The 26,347-nt window shown below is 37.5% G+C and overlaps 2 protein-coding genes across 5 annotated transcripts in view; one reads left to right on the top strand and one right to left on the bottom strand.

Moving 5' to 3' along the window:
- The window catches only part of RHOQ (ras homolog family member Q), a 41,816-nt gene extending 28,540 nt beyond the window's left edge, over positions 1-13,276 (top strand). The window contains exons 3-5 of the mRNA XM_011936021.1: positions 6,286-6,450; positions 6,755-6,850; positions 11,095-13,276. Coding sequence (XP_011791411.1) covers positions 6,286-6,450; positions 6,755-6,850; positions 11,095-11,250 — 417 coding nt within the window. The 3' untranslated portion in view covers positions 11,251-13,276. The remainder of the gene's footprint in view (positions 1-6,285; positions 6,451-6,754; positions 6,851-11,094) is intronic.
- Positions 11,441-26,347, bottom strand: part of PIGF (phosphatidylinositol glycan anchor biosynthesis, class F) — a 36,154-nt gene continuing 21,247 nt past the window's right edge. For 2 of the 4 annotated variants that reach the window (XM_011935881.1, XM_011935879.1), the window contains exons 5-6: positions 23,295-23,403; positions 11,452-11,758 (exon numbers count right to left, since the gene is read on the bottom strand). In XM_011935881.1, coding sequence (XP_011791271.1) covers positions 11,645-11,758; positions 23,295-23,403 — 223 coding nt within the window. In that variant the 3' untranslated portion in view covers positions 11,452-11,644. Of the gene's footprint in view, positions 11,759-18,531; positions 18,637-23,294; positions 23,404-26,347 lie in introns of all 4 variants that reach the window. The other 2 variants (XM_011935882.1, XM_011935880.1) reach the window with 2 other exon arrangements.

The raw sequence follows: 26,347 nt of genomic DNA, 5'->3' as shown, positions 1-26,347 counted from the left end.
CTAATCAGGCCAGTGACATATAAATACCATTTCACAACTGAACCGAAAATTAAAAAAGAAAACACCAAATGTTTGCAAAGTTTTTGAAAAACAGTGACCTCTTAAGAATTTATAGCACCTAAAAAAAACCTTTTTCTTTCCCAAATTTTCTTTAGTCCAAGAGTGCTGGGAGGTAGTAGGAAGTGGTAGGCAAATTCAGTAAACTCATCACTGGTAAGTTTTGAACCAAACTTACAAAGTGTTTTCAAAAGGGACCCAACCCAGCTTCCTTGAAAAACAGAGTTATTTTTAAGGAGGTAAAAACTGATATTTTCATTTCACAAAGTTAAAATGAACTCAAAAGTATCAAAATGACTACACAATAGAAATGAGGTTTCAGGCCAGGCGCGGTGGCTCATGCCTGTAATCCCAGCACTTTGGGAGGCCGAGGTGGGCAGATCACGCGGTCAGGAGATTGAGACCATCCTGGCTAACACGGTGAACACCCATCTCTACTAAAAGTACAAAAAATTAGCCGGGCGTGGTAGCGGGCACCTGCAATCCCAGCTACTCAGGAGGCTGAGGCAGGAGAATTGCTTGAACCCAGGAAGTGGAGGTTGCAGTGAGCCGAGATCGTGCCATCGCACTCCAGCCTGGGCTACAAGAGTGAGACTCTGTCTCAAAAACAAAAAAAAAAAGACAAGAAAAGAAATGGGGTTTCATAGGCTACTCTGACCAAGCATTACCATAGACCCATGATATATAAGATAGAGGAGAAAACAGTTTGCATTCTCAGAAGCTGGCTTCATGACATGTGTCCTCTGGGCTTCTGTGTAGCACCCTTTGAAGGGTTGAGGGTTTCAAGAGCCGATGCCTGTTTTGGACTTCCTGCTAGAAACAGATGTTGTATATGAAGATTACTACTGTGTGCCTTGGAAGTGACACAGAGAATTGCTACTGCACGGACCACAAAGCCACCACTTTTCAGGGATATTCTTACTTAGTTGTCATACGTTTTATATCTTTCTTCAAGTAGTTAGAAGCTGCTTTAGATTTTGGAAGGCTGGGACTTACCATTCTTGGTTGTTTCTCATTCTAGGTTGTTACAGAGGAAAACTCTAGTAGGTTTTGATAAATGACTATTTCCTACATCACAGTACTATCCTGCATTATTTGGGATTGCAATACATTCCTATAGTACTTTATGGTCTTCAAAGCATTTGTCGCTGATGGTCTCCCATTTTTCAGACAGAGAAACTAAGGCCCTAAGGAATAAGGAACTGGGCCAAAGTCGCATTGCTAGCACATTGGATACGTTCAAGTTCTCTCTTTTCTGTAAGGACCAACTCAAGTACCTCTTCCAAGAAGTCTTTAGTGTCCTCTCATTACTATTCTAACTTGTACTATCATGATCATATACATCTTGTCTATCGTACCATGAACTTCCTAAGAGCGAAAGCTGTTATGCATTTGTGTGTATCTCCTCACCTATCAGAGTTATTCCTCTTGGGTGCTAAGCTGACGCATGTTCCCACACCAGCCTACAGTTTCCTTTTCTGGGCTGTGGCTTTGAGGTCTGCAAGGCGCCGGAGTGGTGTCCAGGCACATTGTGGGCACTACTGCACATTTGAGTGCATTGCCTTATTTTTAACATACAGGTACTTAATGAGAGAGCTTTGTAAATGTTTACAAGGTGTTTTGCAAATAGATGTTATTTGAATCTCATCCTTCCCTCCTTCATTTATTGCAGTTAGCACTGTTCTGGGCACGTAGTAGGTGCTTAGTGATGTTTCTTAAATTAAGCATTTCTGTATTCACTTGCTCCAGCTTACACTTTTATTCCCTCCTATTGTTGTATATGACTGTCTTTTTATATGTTTATGTCTTGAATTCCCAACTAAACTGCAAGCTCCAGAGGGCTGTAGTCTCAGTAAATCTTTACTGATTGCTTTTAAATGACACATGATAGCATTCCAGCTAACAAAGCATGACACAAGGTAAATCATCCAATGTGAGTGTTTTTATTTAAAATATGTTTTGGATATGTATTTTAAAATAGACATACCCATCCTAAAAACATGCATTTTAAACAGAGATCACTAAGGTAGGAGGGAACACCCAGGTCCACATGAAGGGGACAAAGAATGGTGCAGAAGTGAGAGGCTCATGGGCACTGCTGGCTGAGCTGCACACAGAAAGGGGTCTCCAGCTGATGGTCGTTGGCTACATTTCTCTGTGGCATTGGAAGAGCTTTTGTTTTCTCTCAGAGCACATTTCTTTCGTTTTTTGTTTGCAGATTCTTGTCAGGTGGTAAGTGTATGATTTCTTTTTTTTTTTTTTTTTTTTTGAGACAGGGTCTCACTGTGTCACCCAGGCATGTTCATGGCTCACTGCAGGCCCAACCTCTTGAGCTCAAGTGATCCACCCACCTCAGCCTCCTGAGTAGTTGGGATAGAGGCATGTGCCACCGTGCCCAGCTAATTTTTGTATTTTTAGTAGAGACAGGATTTCACCACATTGGGAAGACTGGTCTCAAACTCCTGGACTCAAGCAGTCTTCTCACCTCAGCCTCCCAAAGTTTGCTGGGATTACAGGTGTGAGCCACCGCGCCTGGCTGTGTGTGATATTTTTGAAGTAAGGTTGTCATTATCACATATCAAGGACTCTTCAATGAGGGAGAGCCTGATCACTAAACTGCCAGAACACACTTAAAAACTTGATACTTCTGGTACTTAGCCAATTGGTAAGAAGCTAAAGAGTCTGCCATGCAGTCCAACAGCCATGTTGACTAATCTCACCAGTTCTTTCATTGTTTTGATGTTGAACAGTTGTCTTTAATACACTTTTCTCTACTCCTGAGAATGTTCTAGTTACCACGCTGAAATGTTTAAATACCTACATTTTAAAATTAGAACTAAAATATAATTGGTTTGTTAATTAGGAGGACACTGGAGAGTTGGCTGTGAGAAGTTGTGACTTTGATAAGTTGATCTTTTAAAAGTAAGGGCAGTTGCTCTACATTTGACTTCTTTTGTGTTCTCAAATATAAAATATATGGCTTGAGATGAAAGATTCTGCACACTTCCACTTATTCATTCCCAAATCCCACATTTCATATTAAATTCACTCAGGATACTGTGTGATGGATATAAACCATTTTATATGATGCAGGGTACAGTATGCACAGGGGATAATTTATTTTCTAAATTTGCTATTATTAGACTTCTAATTACTCAGCTGGATAGAAGTAGAAAGGTCTCATTCTTGTATTAACTGCCTTTTTCTTTTCTTTTTTTTTTTTTTTTTGAGACAGTGTCTAGCTCTGTTGCCCATGCTGTAGTGCAGTGGCACAATCTCTGCTCACTACAACCTCTGCCTCCTGGGTTCAAGTGATTCTCCTGCCTCAGCCTCCCGAATAGCTGGGATTACAGGTGTGCACCACCACGCCCAGATAATTTTTGTATTTTTAGTAAAGATGGTGTTTCACCATATTGGCCAGGCTGGTCTCAGACTCCTGACCTCACGAGTCCCACCTTGGCCTCCCAAAGTGCTGGGATTACAGGCACGAGCCACCATGCCCAGCCACTAACTGCCAATTATTTAGCCAGAGATGATAGGCAGAAGAAATTCATTTTACATAGTTCAGACTTAAGAAGTAAATTTCTCTCCAAGGAGGTCTAAACATACGTGTGTGTTTTATTTTGTAATAGCCCCAGTTTTTCACATTTTAATTATTCAAACAAAACCTGCAATTTAAGAAATATCTAGAAATGATTGGTCTAATTGTCCTCCTTTGTGCCCACATGTCTCTCACAGAGGAAAGTCAGGATTCACTGTGGTTATGAAAGGAATCTGTACAATATGTTTACCTTCTGTAAAATATTTGGATTAATATTGTGAAGCATCTCTAGAGAACATGGCATTCAATTAGTTTTTATTTCTTGTCATCTCTCACTAGAGAAAGAGTGCATACTTCTGTTTCCCTGAGGAGGTAAACTTGCTTGAAAAGTACAATTGCCATGAAAATCTCTAATTTGGCTTTCTTAAATATAAATCCATTTTTGTTACATTTTACATAGTCTTAAGGCTAAGTGACTAATTAGTACAGTGATAATATATCATTCTCTTTTATTCATCTGAAAATTATACTGTCTCGAGAGACCTGAGTTTTGTGTGTTTTGATTTTATTTCTTACTAAAAGACTTCTTTGTGATTGGAGGGAGCTGCAAAGCTGAGGCAAGTGTGGCACTCAGGGGACCCTGCGTGGATTTGCAGAGGAATAAGAGACTCGGTTTCCCATGGGATAAAGAATTTATGTTTAAGCATTGAAAGAGTTCTTTGATGTGCCAGGTGCTATGCGGAGTGCTTTAGTTGCATTGTTTCATTTATTCCTCATAATCCTATGGGATAGTTTCCCCATTCCTATGTCTGTGAAAATTGGAAATCTAAATATGGATGAGGAGTGCTTTTTAATGAGAACACCCCATTACCCAGCCATGCCAACTGTAGGTTTGCTCCGAAGTATGGAGTTGCTGGGTGGGATGCTAAGATGAAATACTGTTTCTCTCTTTCTTTTTTTTTTTTCTTTTATGGACTTGCAGTTTGAAACAGGCAGTAGAGCCCAGAAACTTCATATCAGGCACCCAATCATACTGTTTAACACAAACTGATTTTTAAAACGTTAAAATTTCAAGAAGTCTTCTTTCCTCTAGTGACTGTCTGGGGGTGTAACATGTTTCACACCCACCCTATTTGATTTCTTTGTTGTGAATTTCTGAACACCAGAGCACTGCTTTAATCAAAACCATTTAGAGGCATCCACTTGAAAACATAAAAGTTGCAGAAGATTGGGGGTGGCGTTTCCCCCGTTATCCTGTGATAGCCAACACCTGAGCAATCTTTTCATGCCCACAGCTCCAGATTATAGGTATGCTCTCCAAAAGCATCGCAGAAAAACAAAAGGGTTACCCACCAGTCCAGGGGTTGAGACATTAACATACTTGAGTTGAAAGTTATATTATGAAAAATGTCAGAAAATTGCATGAAAGGAAAATTGTTGCATGAGGGAAATACTACTGCTGAAACTCCAAGTGGAAGATGATGTTTTTAATATTCCCTTAGTTCCACATTTGTGTAGTTCTGTAGTGAAGCGAGTCATTTAAGAGGGGAGGTGGCCCAGGCTAAAAATAAAGTTTCTTTGAAACCAGATGAGAGTCTAGCTATGCCAAAAATGGAATCCGGACTCTGTTCACTCTCGAGAATGTAAATAAGTAGAATTTTGTGTCACATAAAATAGTCTATGCAAAAAAGGATATTCACTGCCTTTTGTGATAGAGACTAAAATAACCATCAGGAGTATAGCTGTTCTGGGGACTCTGAAGCAACAGTGTAAAATGATATGGTAGTCTAACGTATTCTAATTTAGAAAGATGTCCAAGACAAAGAAAGTGCAGAACAACAAGTACTGCGTGATTTCATTTTATATACAGATGTACGAATATGTACAGTTATTGGTATATTCATGCATAGAAAAAGAATTGGAAGAATAAACATGAAAATATTAGGTAGAGGGAATGGAAGTTGGAGAGTAAAGGAGGATTTTGGTGGATTTACTGTATATGTTTCTCTTTAAGTTTTCACACACACACACACACACAGAATTAATAAAACTACAGAAACAAGGAAAGCAGAGCTTGAAGGTCTCAGTGAAGCTGTATAGTGGTTAAGGGTATAGACTCTGGAGTAAAAGCTGGCAGGATTTGAATCTCAGCTCCTTGACTTACTGGCTGTACATCCTTACACAAGTAATTTAACTTCTGTGCTTCAGTTTACTCAAATGAAAGTCAGGATTAAGGGTACTTGTGTCATATTGTTCTTATAAGGATTAAATAAGTAATCCATGAGAGAGCATATAGACTAGTGCCTGACACATAGTAAATATTCAGTATGTATTAGTTATTATAAACTATAATACTTAGGCAATGTCTAGCTATATTCAATTCTTTGTGCAAACTTTTTAGTTAAAAATGTTTTTAGTGACAGCATTAGTGATCATAATGTATTTTTCCAAAGTTTTCATTGTCATTGTTAATGATATTGTCATTTTTTTTTTTTTACCTCAAGGGTGTTCAGAACTTCACAAGGAAGAATAACAAAAACAGAGTTATGTGATTTTACATAGAGTGCCATACATTCCACTAGTGGAGTAGTCCTGAATTTGCATCTTTGACCATGTAATCTAATGTACATATTATTAGTACACAACAGAAATGTAAATACATAATGAGGCTTTTCTTTGTTCCTTAGGAAGACTATGACCGTCTGAGGCCTTTATCTTACCCAATGACCGATGTCTTCCTTATATGCTTCTCGGTGGTAAATCCAGCCTCATTTCAAAATGTGAAAGAGGAGTGGGTACCGGAACTTAAGGAATACGCACCAAATGTACCCTTTTTATTAATAGGAACTCAGGTACGTCTGGTTTGAGTTTCCTCATTTTAGAATAAGCTCGTTGGCCTGTCTTAGGGGTTGCTCTCAGATAAACAGTCCCAAAGCTGAGCAAATGATGTAAGTGTTTAATCTCAGCTGCAAGTTAATGAGTTCGATCATATTTTTGGAAAAAATTGTGCCAAAAGAAAGCAATTATATTCCTGGTTTTTAAAAATTAAGTTCTTTTGTTTAATCTTTTTTTGGTATGTGGGGATTAAGTGGGATTCCATGCTTTTTCTTTAAAGATTTGTAATATTATCGGACATTATTGACCTTTCTTAATTAGATTGATCTCCGAGATGACCCCAAAACTTTAGCAAGACTGAATGATATGAAAGAAAAACCTATATGTGTGGAACAAGGACAGAAACTAGCAAAAGAGGTAATGGAACACTTATAGAATTTAAGCATGAATGTAAAAGACGCTAAGATAACAATGGAAGCTAACATTTATTGTGCATTTACTGTATGCCAGGCACTGTGCTGAGTGCTTTACATGCATTATCTCATTTAATCCTTGCATGAACTCAGTGAGGTAGGTCTGTTTCCCCTGTTATACAGAAGAGAGAGTGGAGGCTTGGAGATGTCAGATAATTAGCCCAAGATCCTGCAGGTAATAAATGGCAGAGTTGGGTTTCAGTCCAAAGCCTGACTCCTGGGCTGAGGCTCTTACACCTGTACTACATTGCCAGTGATATTTTCCTAAAACGTCACATATGGAAAAAAGCATCGGAAATACATGTCACTACTTTCAACCCTTCTTCATTACTTAAACATTTGCACTGTGCCAAATCAGCTCTCTTAAGACTCATTGAGTTAGACAGTGGAGCCACCTAGGATGACAGTTTCAATTTGTGGTTAAAACCAAAAAAATGATGACTAGGTTTGCAAAGAAATGTGTTGAAATTTCTCCAATCTTTTTATGAAAAAAGGATAGAAAATACGAAAGTTCTAAAAGTATCTATAAAACAGTGATGCATGCAATACCTTGTAGCTTATCTTCCTTTGTGCCCCAAAGCTAGGTTTACTTTTTCCCCTTTTTTCCCATTTGGCCTTAACATTATTGGATTCTATTTTTTTACATGTTGTGATTTCAACAGGACTTTTGTGGAAACAGAGTCCATATATGGTCTTTTTTGTTTGTTTGTTTATTTGAGATGAAGTCTCGCTCTGTCGCCCAGGCTGGAGTGCAGTGGCCGGATCTCAGCTCACTGCAAGCTCCGCCTCCTGTGTTCACGCCATTCTCCTGCCTCAGCCTCCCAAGTAGCTGGGACTACAGGCGCCCGCCACCACGCCTAATTTTTTTTTTTTTTTCATTTTTAGTAGAGACGGGGTTTCACCGTGTTAGCCAGGATGGTCTCCATCTCCTGACCTCATGATCCGCCTGCCTCATCCTCCCAAAGTGTTGGGATTACAGGTGTGAGCCACTGCGCCCAGCCCATATATAGTCTTTTAAAATGTAATATCAGGAGACAAAAGAAAGCGAGAAAACTTTTGGAGGACAGTTTTTCCTAAAGCAAAAAATAAACGGCTTTACTAACAAATCACTTCAGAAATTCCATGTATTCAATTTTGTAATCTTGGGGAGAGAAGGAATTTCTAAATGTTATAAAGATAAAAGTCATAAATGAAAATATTAATGATTTAACTGCATAAAAACTTAATACCACATCAAATGCCAGATATAAAATGAAAAGTCATATAAACTGAGATGGATGGCAGAAAAATGGGTTAACATCCTTAGTATATAGGAACCTCTTGCATATGAGTTAATCAGAAGACACAGATTCCAATAGAAAAATGGGCTAACAATGAAAAATTCACCTCCCAAAATGCAGATTGCCATTGAAGATAGGAAATATGTTCAAACTTATTAGCAGTCAAATGTAAGCTCAATTTGCACCTACAGAATTGGGGAAAAATGAGAAATTAATTATAATACCTGCTATTCCAAGGGTGTAGTAAAATGGACACTCTGTTGTACTGGTCGTTGAATCAAAGCAATCTTGACAATATGCAAAATCCTTAAAATCATGGACATTTTTCATCAAGCAATTCCATATGTAAGAGTTTATCCTAAGCAAATCATTAGGATGTTGGTCAAAGGGTACAGTGTTAGACAGGAGGAATATGCCTTTTTTGAGATACACTGCACAGCATGCTAACTATAGTTAATAATGGTGGTGCTGGGCGCAGTGGCTCACACCTGTAATCCCAGCACTTTAGAAGGCCAAGGTGGGTAGATCATTTGAACCCAGGAATTGGAGACCCGCCTGGACAACATGGTGAAACCCCATCTCCACCAAAATAAAAAAAAAAGCCGGGCATGGTGGCGCATGCCTGTAGTCCCAGCTACTTGGGGGCTGAGGCAGGAGGATCACTTGAGCCCAGGAGGTGGAGGTTGCAGTGAGCCAAGATAGTGCCATTGCAGACCAGCCTGGATGATAGAGTGAGACCCTTTCTCAAAAAAAAACAAAAACAAAAACAAAAAAGGGGGACTGCATATTCCAAAATTGCTAAAAGAGTAAATTTTAAATGTTCTCACCACACAAAATGGTATTTAAGGTGATAGATGTTAATTATGTTGATTTAATAATTTCACTTGTGTGTGTGTGTATATGTATATATAGAGAAGATACTGCTTTGTACCTCATATATAAAATTATAATTTGCCCATTTATATTTAATAATAAAAGTAAATTATTAGGGATGTGCTTAAAGAGAGCTACAAAGACGCTGAATTGTTTATAATGGCAGAAATTCCAATCTATTAAAACTTCATACTAAAATATCTGTTAAGATTTCATATTTGTTATGTAGTTAAAGAGAAAAAAGTAGTTGCAAAACAATATGATCTCATTTCTAGACTCATCAGCATTTGGCACAGTTGCGTCCTCCTTGAAACTTTCTTCACTTGGCCTCTCTTGGTTTTTCTCCCCTCTCATTGGACTCTGCTCCATCTCTTTACCTCCTTGGTCCCTGGTTGGAGGGCCCCAGGGATGAGCACTCAGCTTTGTGGATGTCTTCTTCTATAGCTACACTCCCTAGGCCTAAATGAGCTTCTGTCAGTCTTGTGGCTCACACAGTCCACAACCAAAGATTCCTAGACTTCCATCTCCAGCCTGGACCTCTTTCCTAAATTCTCAATTTGGTCATACAGCTGTTTACTCACCAGGTCCATCTAGGTGGCTGAGTATCTCAAAATTAACATGTCTAAGATACGATTCTTCTTTCTCCAAGGCTGTCCTCCCAGTTACTCAGGTCAAAAGCCCTCAGCTGGGCGCGGTAGCTCACGCCTGCAATCCCAGCACTTTGGGAGCCTGAGGTGGGCAGATCACCTGAGGTTGGGAGTTGGAGACCAGCCTGACCAACATGGAAAAACCCCATCTCTACTAATACAAAATTAGCGGGGTGTGGTGGCACATGCCTGGTAATCCCACCTAGTTGGGAAGCTGAGGCAGGAGAATCGCTTGAACCTAGAAGGTGAAGGTTGTGGTGAGCCGCCATCAAACCATTTCCAGCCTGGGCAACAAGAGTGAAACTCTGTCTCAAAAAAAAGAAAAAAGGCCTGAGGTTATACTTGCCCTTGCTCTTTCTCTCATACCACACATCTAGCCTTCGGCACAACATACCTTCAGAACATATCCAGAATCCAGACACTTTTTTTTTATCTCTTCCCTCTATCACTTGGTTCAGGCCTCCTCCATCTCTGGCCTGCTTTACTGGAATAGCTTCCAACTCACCTTTCTGCTTCTGCCTATGCCCCATGGTCATCTGTTCTCAACACAGCAGCCAGGGTAAGTCTTAAAAATGTAAGCCCAATCATGTCACCGCTGTGCTCAGAATCCTCCGGTCCCCAGCTCAGATTAAACGCCAAAGTCCGCACTGTGGCCTACAAGCCTCTGTTCCCTCTCTGCCTTACTCATTGTTCCCCAGGCCTCCTGGTCTCCTTGCTGTTCCCTCAAAGTTCTGAGAACCTTTGTACTTTTGCTGCTCCCTCTGCCTGGAATGTTCTTCGCTATGGATATGATTCATTCTTTCCGTTTTCAGGTCTCTGCTCAAATACCACTTTCTCAGTGTGATCCTGTTCCTTGACTACTCCAGGCATGCTCCTGCATCAGGATCTATCTGCCTGGAGCTCTTCCCCTAGGTATCCCTCACTGCTCAAACTTCCCCATTGAGAAGCCTCCCCCGACCCCCACTACCACTGTCCTCAGCACTCCCTGCCTCCCTCACTCTGCTTTTTCCCCACAGCATTTGCCATCATCTGCTCTGTATTCCCTCCCGTGTGCCTCTCACCCAGCAGATGTCAGCACATGTGGACGCCACATAGCAGGGACTCTGCTCTTTTGTTCAGTTCACTGGTATATCCCCAGGACCTAAGTGTGTTTGACATATAGTAGATACCCAGTAAATATGTGGTGAATGAAATAATTTTTCATAGAAAGTCTGGAAGGACATATACTAGTATTTTAAAATTCCCCTCTCGGGGGTTATGAACATGGACGATGAATGTATTCTTCCTGCATAGCTGTATTTTATAATTTTCTTTATAATGATGTGCTTATGTCATGCCAATTGTATAAACATGATTTTATATATTTGTGATTTTTTTCTCCCTCCCAGATAGGAGCATGCTGCTATGTGGAATGTTCAGCTTTAACCCAGAAGGGATTGAAGACTGTTTTTGATGAGGCTATCATAGCCATTTTAACTCCAAAGAAACACACTGTAAAAAAAAGAATAGGATCAAGATGTATAAACTGTTGTTTAATTACGTGAGAAACATCTTCAGTGGCCAAGGAAACTGTCCATTTCTCTCAGAAAGCAAATGAAATGCTACAGCTATACCCAGACCTTTTATAGGTAATGAAGCAGTTCAAAACTTGAAAGAAAACAAAACCTGTCCTCAGAATTCTATAAAGGTTATTAAGAGTGTTCCTTAAAGGTTTAAGAAGCAGTAAGCAGCATCTGAAGCCACAATCTATTATAAATACTTTATTTCAACTAGAAGGTACAATCTCTCAGGGGTTTCATAGTTTAAAAAGCTACAATCACATCATGTTGTAACTACATAAAAAACAGTGCTGTAAATGGAACTGCTTGGCTTTGACCATACACATTTCTGCACAGCCCTTACAGAATCTGCACAAAGAAGTATCTCCCTTTGCTCCAGTTAATTGTTCTTGTATGTAAGTTGCTTTCTATTCCAGTATATCCAGAGTGGTGAAATAACAAGGCCAGCCACGTAGCCAAAGGTCGCTCCAAGCGTACAGGAGATGGGCCATACCTGAGGAGAGAATGTATGAGATCAAAAAAGAACAAATGTTTTTATTATTACTTGAGCACAAGTGTAACCTAAATATTTCTATATTAAAGCTTAATGTGCTTTCTTAAAGAATGCCAAAAGTGTAATAAGGTCATAATTGCATTTATCATGAACACTAAAAATGTACACATTTTAGTTAATGTGCATTAAACTGTAACAAGGCTCTGGCAATTGTAGATTTAGTTTGACGCTCCCCAAAGTGCATGAGACATATGCTAAAATTACAAATTAAAATTTTGGGTCAGACTTTGCCATAATGCTGGACTCAATTTAGCTCTCTGAACTAGTTGGTAATTTTTTTTTTTTTTATTCCCACTTTGGCTGTGTACATCAAATGAAATGAGAATTGTGTATGTTGACCAAACCACAAGAAACTTTAAGTTGTGTTAAAGAGGGAAGACCTAGAATCCAAGCATGTTACATGAAAATTGTAACAGAGCAGCTGCTTCCACCTTTCAGATATAGATGTTGGAACCACAGCAGAAGTTATAGAATGACAACTTATATACACATCTAGAATGTAAGTTAAACAAAATACCGGCTTCCAGAGACCCATTTTCTCCAGCCATATTACATTAGGCTAGAAGTAACTAATTTTGAATTATTTAATCTACAAGCAGTGCATGCGTTGGTCCCTAAGTGAAAGGCTCTGCTTAAAAAAAAAAAAAAAAAGTTGGAGAAAAATTTTCATGTTCTTCTGTGAAGCTTATTTGGTACACTGGAGCCATTTCTAATCTTTCTCTGGGGGGAACAGGCCACAGAACTGTGTTAGAGGTGAACCATCTTAATTACTAGTTCTATTACCTAATTCAGCTTCCTTGTTTGGTCTGCTGTGGATCTGCCTTATTGCATATGCCATGCATCAGATAATGGTGTTAGACAAAGCTTCATTGTGAACAACCTAATGCATTTTAGAGAAACAATCTCATCTACACATTTTTTTCTAGCCTTTCCTACATTTAAACTTGCTGTTGCCTAAATTATAATTTTTTAAATGTCTTTGGTGGGCTTCTGTTAATTCACATGACTTAAGCTTATAGCTATGTCTACTGCACAGATTGGGTAATGGAACACTAAACTTTTATACTTGAAAATGACAGCCTTAAATGCTCATATCAGTCACAAATCTAGGATGTACTGTCTTGTTGTATGTGAGCTTTGTAGAGATTTTTAAAAATATAAGCATCACCTTTCCATTGAAGAGTGGAGAGAGTCTACTGGATGACTGGCCAGGAACTTTCTCTCTGCATCAGACATTTGGATGTCTTCTTTCTTCCAAGAAATGGTGGTTCACATTAAGTATCATGGCCTTATGTATGCTCAAATGGAATCTTATGTAACTTTCTTATTTAATTTTGGTCTGCTATTTTTAGATAAAATTGAAAGGAATTGTATAAATCAATTAACATATTAGCTAAGTTGTCCAACACATGGTATAAAGGAATTACAACAGTAAACTATTATACATTTCGAACTTGCCTTTGGGGATTTATGAGGATTTTTTTGGGGGGATTTATGAGGATTTTTTGGGGGGGCTCCAATTCATATCTCTGAAACCCTTCACACTTGGTTTACCAGCCATTCAAAGTTAGAAGTCTAGAATTTGTCCTGCCCTAACAGAAACAGATTAGGAATTTGTCGACACAAACTGGTGTCACCTGTTTCGTGACTGGGCGTTGGTTTCCTCATTATAAATATGGGAGGTAGAAGAGAGGTCTCCAGCGTCTCTCCCGTTTATCACAATAATTTTCTTATTCACAGTAATCATTGTTGGACGTTATTTTTTCAGTTTCACATTCTCGAGATGGTAAAAATCATGTATATAGATTATCAGAACTCTAAGCAAAGATGACTGTTGCATCTGAAGCTGAGGTGCCTTAGGTACTCTACTGACCTTAAGGGTTTAGAGTTCCCTATTGCTTATCAAGAGCTTTTTAATTGCTTTTGGTCTTTTTGCAAAAATCCTTCCTGTCACTTCAACTAAAAACCAAAGATTTGTTTTCTGTTAATAAGCAGACTAGAGAAAAATTGCCTTATTTTCAGATGCATGTCTTCATTAAAAGCTTAGGTTTCAACAGAAAATCAGATTAATCACTGAAATGACTATTTTAAACTAGTGAAATATCTGGGAAATAAACTGCTTCAAAAATATTTTATTGACATGAATTTTGCTAGTGAATACAAATACACTGCCTTAAATAAGGCCATGTATGAATGCACTTACAAGAAATTTGAGTTAATCAGTGTTTGCATATAGAGAATTAGTTCTAAAGTTCTTAAAAATAAATTTAGGGGCTCCCTGAAATCTTATTTAATACTTTGCTAACTTACACTCTTGTTTTATCTCCACAGGTACATTTTAGGTTAGCTCACGGTGAATTCTATTTACAATAAGTAGAGCTTGGATTAATGGGTTTTGTTATGAATTATCTTAGTTACTTTAGACAGTGTTTCCATTTGATTTTTAACTATTTAAAATACCAAATTAAATACCAGTTTGTTGGTTGTTACTTTTAAATGATTGTTGTTTTAACAGTGTCCCTTCTTAACACATGGGGTTATAAATAAAATACTATGCATAGTTTACTATCTACGTAAAGCACTGAACTTTTTACCTTAGTAGTTTTCATTTACTACCCTATGTAAACATTTGGGATAATACTCTTTCCTCTGTTTATGCTGAGAGTCTACTAGTCATTGGCAAAGTATGAGTCCCTATACTCTGTTAAAACAGCTCCCTGTTAAAGTATAGGGAGAATAGTAATCCCTCATGAATCCCAGCTAGATTCCAATTTGGGTTACTAAATTGTACTTTAATCATTTTGTAATTTCAGTATGGCTCTTTGTTCTCAAACACATACATACCACCACACACATTCTTTAAACAGCTGCCACACTTCACCACCAACAGAATGCCAAAAATGAAATGTTAAAAAATTTTATCTAATGAAGGGTTACGGCTTGGTTATTCATGTTATGTAAATCAAGAAATGCATGCCATCAGCAAACTAAAGTGTGGACTGGCTTTGAGAACTGGTAAAGATGGGTCAGTCTTTGTACTTACAAGAGTACCTGCTTGGCTTTCCTGAAATAAGCATTTCTTAATTGTAACACTGTCATTTTTTAAAAAAGAATTTCTAGGGGCCGGGCGCGGTGGCTCATGCCTGTAATCCCAGCACTTTGGGAGGCCGAGGCGGGTGGATCACGAGGTCAGGAGATCGAGACCATCCTGGCTAACACAGTGAAACCCCATCTCTACTAAAAGTACAAAAACTTAGCCGGGTGTGGTGGCGGGCGCCTGTCGTCCCAGCTACTTGGGGGGCTGAGGCAGAAGAATGGCATGAACCCAGGAGGCGGAGCTTGCAGTGAACAGAGATCATGCCACTGCACTCCAGCCTGGGCGACAGACTCTCCAACTCAAGAATTTCTTTAAGGGCAGTTTTCATGATTTTTGAAAATCAAAACAGATTATCAAAATAGGGAACAGCAAAAGGAGAGAGGCTGCCCACTAAGAACTATTCCTCAAGTAATTTCCTACTGATTTCCTTATAATTATTCTAAAAATTTTAAATCTACACTATGGCAACAGAATTCATTTGTAAATCCTAGCTTAATCATGTATTTTCATAATTAGATCCTAAGGTTTTCCTTTAAAACTATTTCCTTATCTCACATATAGAAATGTTTCTATTCAACGTTCTTCATGCCACAAATAGGATTTTTTTAAAAAGTGGTATCTATTAAACACATAATTCAGCTGCAGTGCGATAAAGATTTCTCTAAATTATGGTAATCTGAGATGGCTTTATATAATTATTTTGTTTCAAGAAAATAGAAAACTTAGAACAAAGGCATTCATGTAAAGGAAGTCATTCACAAGTGTTTGCCACCTAAATGACAAGGGCCCAAGCACTAGAGGCCAGCCTGGGCAATATAGTGAGAGTTTTTTATAAATTAAAATTTTTTTTAGCCAGTAAATAGAAGAAACAACCTATGGTGTATAATCAAATATATTACAACTCAAGTGGGTAAAATTATTAAAATTACCACAAAGAAGAAGAATCTATTTAAAAAATAAGTGGTATATCAGATGTTAAAGTGACCTTGGCCAGCTCATTTTAACATCTGAGACTCCGTTTCCCAATCTACAAAACAGGGACAGAAGTACCTACTATCCTTAAAATACAAGGCTGAAGTAATCTCTTAAAATTTGTCAGGAAAGCTATAAAGTACCATGTATCAGTATTCTGTATATTACATGTTTTAACTTGAAAAAATTAAACTTACACGAACAGTATTTCTCGGTCACTGACACTACTATGTAATAAGTAGAATCAGCAGTTTAGAACAAATAGTTCATGAGTAATATGTTATACTGTGTGGTAGGAAGTGGTAGGAACTATTCCCTTACCCTTACAAAGCAATCATCTTTTTTTCTTTTTTTTTGAGACAGAGTCTCACTCTGTCACCCAGGCTGGAGTGCAATGGCACAATCTCGGCTCACTGCAAGCTCCACCTCCTGGATTCATGCCATTCTCCTGCCTCAGCCTCCCGAGTAGCTGGGACTGCAGGTGCCTGTCACCATGCCTGGCTAATTTTTTTGTATTTTTAGTAGCGACAGGGTTTCAATGTGTAAGCCAGGATGGTCTCGATCTCCTGACCTCGTGATCCACCCGCCTCGGCCTCCCAAAGTGCTGGGATTACAGGCGTGAGCCACAGCGCCCGGCCGTAAAGCAATCATCTTTAATACATGCTGTTCTTCATGTGAAATGTCTGTTACAAGAGCAAATTCAGGAGCTATACAATATACTGGCATTACGTTAACCATCTGTAGCCTCACCTCAGGAGGAGGAATGATTCCCTGCTGCTAGCTGTCATTTTTCATAAATTTTAAGAAACAAAATAAGTACAGATAGTGGTTTTAAACTAATCATTGGTAGGCATTTGTGTTAATTTTTCAAGGCTCATATGAATGACTCCATTCATTCAAAACTATTTATTGAGCTCCTACCTTCACCCAGCAGTTACAGGTGTAAACTAAGATTAAATTATTTAATTTTGGATACATTTTAGTATAAATTCTTAAAAATGTGTTCCAATATAATAAATATTACTTATAATTTTGGGGGACATTTACACTGTCACAGATAACATGGAGAAACTGACGTATCTGCAAATCAGAACACCTACAGACATTCAGAACAACTCACGACCGTTAGGATTACTGTCTCTCTCTCCAGATAAAAAAGAAGATAAAATCCAGTTCTCAACCTCTCATGAGCTACTTTTCAATGTTTTGTTGATTGTGCTTATCACAAATTTGCATTTGCATGACTGAGAGAGTTCATCTTCCGAAGCCTGCTGACCTACTGGTTATAAATAATCATTTATATTCTCCTCCAAAATTGGTCTTGAACAGTATGTTGTTCCAGATATTCTTAAAGTAAATGTCATTGTCTGATACAGGAATACATGCACAAATGAATCTACTCATCATGATACATTTCTCTAGTTAAAAACCTGCACTCATCCATGTATACACTCTTCTGTGACGAAGACTACTACTTTAGGAAGAGTTATTTGCGAAGGGGTGTGTAGTTCCTGGTCTGGAATTCTTGTTAAAATGACACTAAAAGGTCCTGGTCACAACTCATGCAAACGAGTTAACTTAACTTGGCCAGCATTATTCTCTCTCACATGAAAGTCCTGTTAGCAGAGCATTATCAACATGATTACCCTACAATGAACATGCCTTTTAAATCCAAAATCATTTCATGCCGGTTAAGTGTTAACACATTTTTCTCATGCTTGAAACATAAACCATATTCATATAAATGAGTATTTTATTTTGGTCTAAAACACAGTATCATCCCTTTGGTAATGGAAATACCAATTAATGTAAAAACCTGCAGCTCTTCAAGCAATCAAATCCATAATCTTAGTTTTAATCTACCTCCAGCATTTTGCAGTAATTCAAGTAGTTATAATCCTATGATTTCTAGTTTCAACGTATGAAAGAATTATCTGTAGCATCTGTGACTTTAGGAAATGAATATACATATTTCACAAATATTAAATTTCTAACCTGGTAAAACTGAAAAAAAAAAAAAACAAAACCCAAAATTGTTAAATACAACAATTCCTCATTTATCTGGTGTCTGATGGGAATAAGTACAAATATTTTAAAACAACTTTATATTGTTTCAAAGACAATCTCAGGTGTCTAAAATTCAAAATCTCCAAATTCAGTTATTTAAAATACTTTATATCAATTTTCCTTTTTACCTTCATGGGAAGTAAGAGTCCTAGAAGAGACTTGATTATTTGGTTCAAATCTTTTTAAAGATTGTAGCACTGAAGTCCATAGTTTAAAGGCATGTGTGGATTTGTTAGGGACAAAAGCATTGCATATTAGCTTTAAATATTCTCCTACAAATAAATTATGGCCTAAAATACAGACACCACCACAATGGTCAAGGCATTTAATTAAAACAATGTGGGGAAAGAAATGAAATATAACTACTTTAGCTATTCCAAAGAGACCTAAGCTATGACCATTTTTTAAAAAGAAAAGCTATGTTTTAGTCTCCAGCAAAGAAAAGAACATGGTGCCATGGGGCTCTCACGTGAATCTGAAGTCTTCCTCTTCCCACCTGAGTAATGCTAAGCAAGATATGTATTCCTCCCCTCTCACACTTTGACTTTCTAGTGTACAAAATGGGAGTGAAACCTACCTTGCACTATGGCTGTGAGGATTAAGTTACTCGTATGACAGTGCCAAGCCCCATGCAGGGTACACGGAGAGATCTACAAATGCTACATTTTCTTTCTACTGTCATCTGAAATGTCAGACAGGATTGAAAATTATGTGAAATCCAAATACCCTAAATTGGTATAACGAAATACCAGAGAAACAGATAAATTAATGGTCCACTCCACCAATTGAAAGACTGCTGGGCAGAAAAAATAAAACTGAGACAATTAGCATATTCTCTAATATATGAGAACTCAAATAAATAATGGAATTTGCACTATTGAAGGCTAAAAATATAGTCATTAAACTATTTCTTTATAGTCACTAAACTATTTCTTTTCTAATGTTACAGGCTCACAAATGCCTGTCACATTAATTAAGTAATAACCACATGTCAGGTGCTGAGCTAGATATTTTAGAGGGATTTTATTATTTCATCCTCACTAGCAAGTGACAGAGCCAGGATTTCAACCCAGTAATCTGATGCCAGAACTCCTAATCATCATGTTACCTGCCTACCCATTAATAAAACATGTGAATTTAAAAACCTCATGGTCAATTTCCTGTGCTCAGAATAACTAACAATATTTGTTAACCTTCCACTAATTTTTTAAAACATGAAATACTAGCCATGTTTTGATAAGACATTTTCCAGATGAAAACCTCATAGCTACATATTCTATGAAATATTTACAGCATATTAAATCTAAATCGCAGTCCAAATCTAAATTATTAAATAATTAAATTCCAGTCCTGGGTGTATTTAAGTGTCTGTTGTACTTACTCACACAGAACATATACCTTGCATACAGTAATAACAACAAATACTTATTGATTAGCTATTTAGTTACAGCAGATAAAGAATCAAATTATAAAATACAAAGGTTTTCTGTAGTCCAAATACTTATTTTGTCAGCAACTATAAGCTTTCTCCAGAAGTTGAAAAAGGCTATCTGGATTATGGGAAATTCAAATATTTGTTTTCTTGCTGAGATTTTAAGGCAAATAATTTAATTAAGGGAGAGGCAAGAAGGTACTTTCAAATATTAAAACAACAACAAAGATGACCAACAGTATAATGGGTAGCTACCCTACCATATTCTCTTTAACCATATCCCCTTGCTGCCTTCTACAAAAGAAAGGCTTCCTCCAACTATAAAGATGCCTAATCTTTCATCACTTGCCATTATTTAAAATCATGTAAGATTTATATTAAGTTAAAAAACTTTTTCATTGAGATCACATATTTTCAGTGGGCCTTTCCAATCATTTAATTAAGAAATTATTTTAAACATAAAAATATGCCTGAAACAGCTTATTACAGAATCCACATCACTGTAATCTTATGGTTGGCCTCACAAATGTTATACAATGATTTGAGTTCAAAGTAAAGAAAACTGAAGTAAAACATGTAGTAGATTTTGTGGGGTTTTGTGTGTGTGTGCATGTGTGCGTTTTTAAAGGTATAATTGCTTAACCAGACATTACTGTTTCGCTGACTGGAATATAAATAAAACCAGAACACAATCCAGAAAAGCTTGCTTTACCACAAACAGATCAAATCTGTATTGGGCTACAAGGAACACAGAACAAGAATCTCTTCTTAATACATGTTCTATTTTAGATAATAAAGTGTATTACTGTATTGTCTTCTCATGAAATTTTGCTCTAACAACATCTCCACTTTTAGGAAATGCCATATTCCCTTATCTGATTTATTGCTTCTCTGGGAGATTCTGTTCTGTGGAGTTAGAATTATTAAAAAATAACAATAACAAAAACCAAGCAACCTTGTTTGCTGGAAATAAAAAGTGAAAAAAAAAAAAAGAAACCTCATTTCTTTAGTTTATTAGTAAATAACTGCAAAAAGGGCAAGGGGCAGATGAGTGCTATGCGAATAAAAGATTTTTAATTATACATCAATTCTATCATTCCCTCAACAATACATTTCATAATTTAAAAGGTTTACAGTGAATATGTGGGTCATTAACTTGGAATATTCTAAAAACCACCCAATAGTAAAGATAATTACACAGCCAGTAATATTCCAGCTGAATGAAACGCTCTTAATGGAAACCAACACTTGTTATGTATTTAAATTAGTTTTAAAATTAAATTAATTTCCAGCTAGCTAGAAAATCTTTTTAAAAAGTCAGTAATTCAAATGGAAACTTTATATTAATTTAAAAAGTAATACCATCAACTTGGATCTAGTTCATCCTTATTGTTAACAAGCACTGAGGCAGAAAAATGAGTCATCAGCTAAAAGTCTGAATAATCCCAAAATGGGTGATTGAACTGTAAATAACTAAGATATATATTTTCTAAGCAAACCTAAACATATATTTTATAAAGCATACATATTCCCCTTAGTTCAGTTTCTACTTCTGCACTGTCTTGTAAACAGAAAAGACTTACATTATGTGTAATATATCAAACCTTTACACTCTAAAGTATTGCATCTATATACAAAATGATACATTTATTATATATTATCTTACTAACTCATTAAAGCTGATGTCCCATAGTGCTTTATCAATATTTTCTATTTAGATTTAATTGCATTACTTGAAAGTAAGGAATCTACCCAGTTTCAAACAATTTTCTGTGTATACTTTTCAATGATTTTGATTGTCCTCCAATTTAGAAATCACTGACACTCTGTTGAATGATATTAAGTATGGATGACTTCTACAAGATGTCAACAACTTAAGAAACCTTTACTAGCACCAAAAACTTGGGATGAGTATCTGTGACGATACACACCCCAAACCTCCAAGGATTTCTCTAATATAGTGATAAAGAGTTAAAACAGGCAAGGGCAAACCTACCAGACTTATTAAACATGAAAGAACAATTTGACTTTCAGGGAGACACAACATCGAACTGAAAGCACAAAGAATGGAGTTAAGGTAGGCAGTTATGTGCAAGGCACACAATCTGGATCCCACATTTGGCAAATGAGGTATGTATCAAAGATTTAATTCATCAATTCATTACCTAGGACTTTACGCTACAGAGAAAATTGGACAAATATTCAAAGATGTATGTTTAATATAACCATATTTGATAAAATATTAATAATAATGAAATAGGAAATAAGCTAAATGTTCCTTAATTAAAAACAGGTACAATATTTTACACAAATAATCGAATATTACATATATGTAAGTTTTCATTGACATAGAATGAGCTCCATAATATACTGCTGAGGGGAAAAAGCAGATTAAAAATAACATGAGTATTATAGTTACAGGCATGGAGAGAGACAGCTGCAAAAATTATCACCAAAAGGAAATGGAGGTTTCCTCTGGGTGGTTGGGGAGGAAAGTAATTTTTACTTTCTTCCTTAGAATTACTAATATTGCTTAAATTTTCTAAATAAATATACATTATCTTTGTGATCAGAAAAAAATTCTCTTCATGTTGGAAAAACAAAGCACATTTATTTTTATTTTTATTTTTTTTTGAGACGGAGTCTTGCTCTGTCGCCCAGGCTAGAGTGCTGTGGCCGGATCTCAGCTCACTGCAAGCTCCGCCTCCAGGGTTCACGCCATTCTCCTGCCTCAGCCTCCCGGGTAGCTGGGACTACAGGCGCCGCCACCTCGCCCGGCTAGTTTTTTTTTGTAGTTTTTAGTAGAGACGGGGTTTCACCGTGTTAGCCAGGATGGTCTCGATCTCCTGACCTCGTGATCCGCCCGTCTCGGCCTCCCAAAGTGCTGGGATTACAGGCTTGAGCCACCGCGCCAGGCCGCACATTTATTTTTTAACACCATAATTCTTTTTGGGAGTAATTACTCTATGAAAATAATTAGAAAAATTCATGAAGCTATAGATTCAAAGATTTTATCACAGCAGTGTTTATTATCATAAAATACTAGCAATAATCTAAATGATCAATAGTGTATTTGTTAAATAAGTTATAAAGTAACTATATAATGGCATACTACAAAGTCATTAATATTAAGATAAGGATACAGTCATCGCTGTAAGTTCAGTGACCTTGGGAATGTTACATACCCTCTAGGTGTCAGTTTCCTCATCTGTAAAATGGTTATAAAAAGAGCCCTTACCTTACAGGGCTTTACCTAGCATATCAGCTTTATCTTATTGTGATACAAGATGAAAAATCTGATGTTTGTGAGCTGTCTTGATAACACAGGCCGCTGCTGCAAAAATTACCTTGCTATCTGCTTCTAAAAATTTCAAGATGAACATTCAATTTGGCCATCAATCAAGTTCAGAAAATGTGAATATAAGACCACAAGGGCAATAAATACCAAAGTTGAAAATAGGACATTTCTGCAACTATTAACCTAATTTCTAAAAATTCCTATACTGGCTGGGCTTGGTGGCACACACCTGTAGTCCCAGCCACCTGGGAGGCTGAGGCAGGAGGCTCGTTTAGGCCCAAGCACTGGAGGCCAGCCTGGGCAAGAGAGTGAGAACCTGTCTATTTTTAAAAACAATAAACTGCCTATATACAATCACAAAATAAGCTTGTTTATTCATCTATACATGTGTAAAAAACAGTGCTAGAAGATAAAAACAGGGCTACCTAGACGCCTGTGGTACTGGGACAGTCCCTATTAAGAAGTTGCCCAGATTACGGTGACTGATAGAATTGGTATCCCTACTTAATTGAACAACAGAACAATTTACATATACATACTAGTTTGCTTCATCAGTTTTACTATCATTGTACAAACATTTATTTTGTTGCTTTAAGTAACTGAAACCAACCTGCCATGGTCTTTCCCAGTCCAGCGGAATAGGAAGTGCTCCAAGCCATGCTCCCACAAAACTAGAAATTGTAGTCATCTGGAGACTATTCTCCCATATGGATGTAACTCTGTGAAGCACAAATTGGTACATCATTGATGGTACATACATTAGCTGCTGCAGAATCCAACAAGCACTAGCACACATTATCAGTATACATATATTTTCTGTAATTTAAAATGAAAATCTCAAACTGACATATAAATATTTACCATGAACTATTAATAGTTAATTGGTAAGAAGATATAAATGTTTTCCATCGGAAAGGTAATATACAGATGTAGTAGGAGTCAAACTATGCTAAAGGGCATTTGTAGAAACAGCTAAGTCCTCCACCCCATCAACTCCTGGTTCCTTTCCCCACAGGCAACTGCTATTACCAAATCATTACATTTTCTTCCAGAAATATTTTATACATGCACAAATACACACATAATTTTGTTTTGAAGGATATATGTATATTTGCATGAATACACATGTACATATGTATATTTCTTCAAAATAAAACTCCGATGCATCATGTTATAAACCGAATTTTGCTTGTTTTTCCTTGGTAACAGCTGTAATAGTATTCCATTATATGGATGGTGCATCATTTATTTAACCAGTCTTTCTTTTTTTTTTTGAGATGGAATCTCTGTTGCCCAGGCTGGAGTGTAATGGAGTGATCTCAGCTCACTGCAACCTCCGCCTCCCGGGTTCAAGCAATTCTCCTGCCTCAGACTCCTGAGTAGCTGGGATTACAGGTGTGCACCATTACGCCCGGCTAATTTTTGTATTTTTGGTAGAGATGGGGATTCATTATGTTGGCCAGGCTGGTCTCGAACTCCTAACTTCGTGATCCGCCCACCTCAGCCTCCCAAAGTGTTGGGATTACATGCATGAGCCACTGCACCCAGCCTCAGCTAGTCTGTCTTATATCACATTCATTTATACAAACCAATTCAATTTACTTGGCAAGAAACAGGCAGAGAACAAGAACAAAATATTCAAAAGATCTGGTGATTTTGCCTACCATTCCTATATACTAAGTGCACATCGGAGAGTGTAAAGGTGGAAAGACTTAATTCTGCCATTCTCTTAGTAGGTGTTAGTTTCAGCCTGGCCCTCATAGTGTGAACACTTCATTGTAGAACAGGAGTCTGGTTACAGTCAGGTAAAAGCCCACTGCAATGCAATAAGTAGGGTCCAAATATTCAATTGTTTAAATTGCAAGGTGAAGCTACTGTGAAGTTAATGAAAAGTAGCCTCTTCTAGATAGTATGGGGGAAAACATTTGTTTTGTTAGATGATTTATTTAATTAGAAACAGGCCAATTATTACATGCAAAATGTACACTGAATTTTAAAAGTCACAAATGATGACAAGTCAGTTCACAAACCAATCCCTCTATCATCCATCCATCTCATACTCCCCAACTACACAAGATAAGAACCTTAGCTTCTTTCCATTGAAGCAGGGCTAAGAACAGGCTGGAGCCAATCACATGTATCCAGATTTGTACTATTTTTAGGGCTTTATTGTTCTTTTTTATTTCATATAACACCTGTAAGTCAGCTTTTTCAACTAGCATTCAATAGAACAGAGATCTGTTCCAATGTTGGAAGGAAAAACTGGCCAAGTTCAATGTGAAGAGAACTGTACTGTTCAAGCAATTTAAAGGATTTTCAAAGGCAATTTTTGACTACATGTGGCTGACAATGTTGACTAAGCTCCAACTTAACACACACCTCCTCTATACTGTAATACATAAAGTGGAGACACAAGGTGTGGTAGAGGTTAAGAGCAGAGATTACTTTCTGTTGGGAAGAATTCACTTTTTCTATTTTATGGAACAGGAGGAAGTTAAGCTGGATTGGAAAGAATAGGTAGCATTAGGTCTTAAACTGGAGGACTGGAGAAAGAGCTGCACTGCAGACAAAAGAACATAAATCAGATTGCTAAAGGCCAAGTGGAAGTACGAGAAATAAGGCTGGAAAAGTAGGGCAGAGTTAGGATTTTTTGTTTGTTTGTTTTTTGGGTTTTTTTGTTGTTTTTTTGAGACGGAGTTTCGCTCTTGTTGCCCTGGCTGGAGTGCAATGGAGCGATCTCGGCTCACCGCAACCTCCACCTCCCGGGTTCAAGCCATTCTCCTGCCTCAGACTCCTGAGTAGCTGGGATTACAGGTGTGCACCACCACGCCTGGCTAATTTTTGTATTTTTAGTAGAGATGGGGTTTCATCCATGTTGTAGCATGTATCAATATTTCAGTCCTTTTTATGGCTCAATCATATTCCTTTCTATGGATATTCCACATTTTATCTATTCAACAGCTGATGGATATTTGGGTTGCTTCTGCTTTTTGGTTATTATGAATAATGTTGCTATGAACATTTATGCACAAGTTTCTGTGTGAGCATATGTTTTCATCTCTCTTGGGATTACACTTAGGAGTGGAATTGTTGGGTCATATGGAAACTCTAATCACTTGAGGAACTAACTACCAGACTCTTCCAAAGTGGCTGAACCATTTTATATTCTCACTAGCAGTGTTTGAGGATTCCAATTTTTGCACACCCTCCATCATGACACTTGTCATTATCTTTTTTTTATTACAGTCATCTTAATTGGTGTGAAATGGTATCATGGTGATAGATTTAGGGTTAGGATTTTAGAAAATTCTTAAATGTCAAACTAAGGAACCATGAAGGTTTTTAATCAAGACAACTATATGATCAGAGATATTTCAGTAAGATTTATGTGGCTGGGCGCAGTGGTTCACACCTGTAATCTCAGCACTTTGGGAGGCTGAGGCAGGCGGATCACAAGGTCAGGAGTTCGAGACCAGCCTGGCCAACATGGTGAAACCCCATCTCTACTAAAAATGCAAAAAATTAGCTGGGCACGGTGGCAGGCGCCTGTAATCCCAGCTACTCAGGAGGCTGAGGCAGGAGAATTGTTTGAACCCAGGAGGTGGAGGTTGCAGTGAGCTGAGATCGCACCACTGTACTCCAGCTTGGGCGACAGAGTGAGAC

This window comes from Colobus angolensis, unplaced genomic scaffold, assembly GCF_000951035.1.
Source record: "Colobus angolensis palliatus isolate OR3802 unplaced genomic scaffold, Cang.pa_1.0 Scaffold15, whole genome shotgun sequence".
Taxonomy (NCBI): domain Eukaryota; kingdom Metazoa; phylum Chordata; class Mammalia; order Primates; family Cercopithecidae; genus Colobus; species Colobus angolensis.
This window is presented reverse-complemented; position numbering and strand designations above follow the sequence as displayed.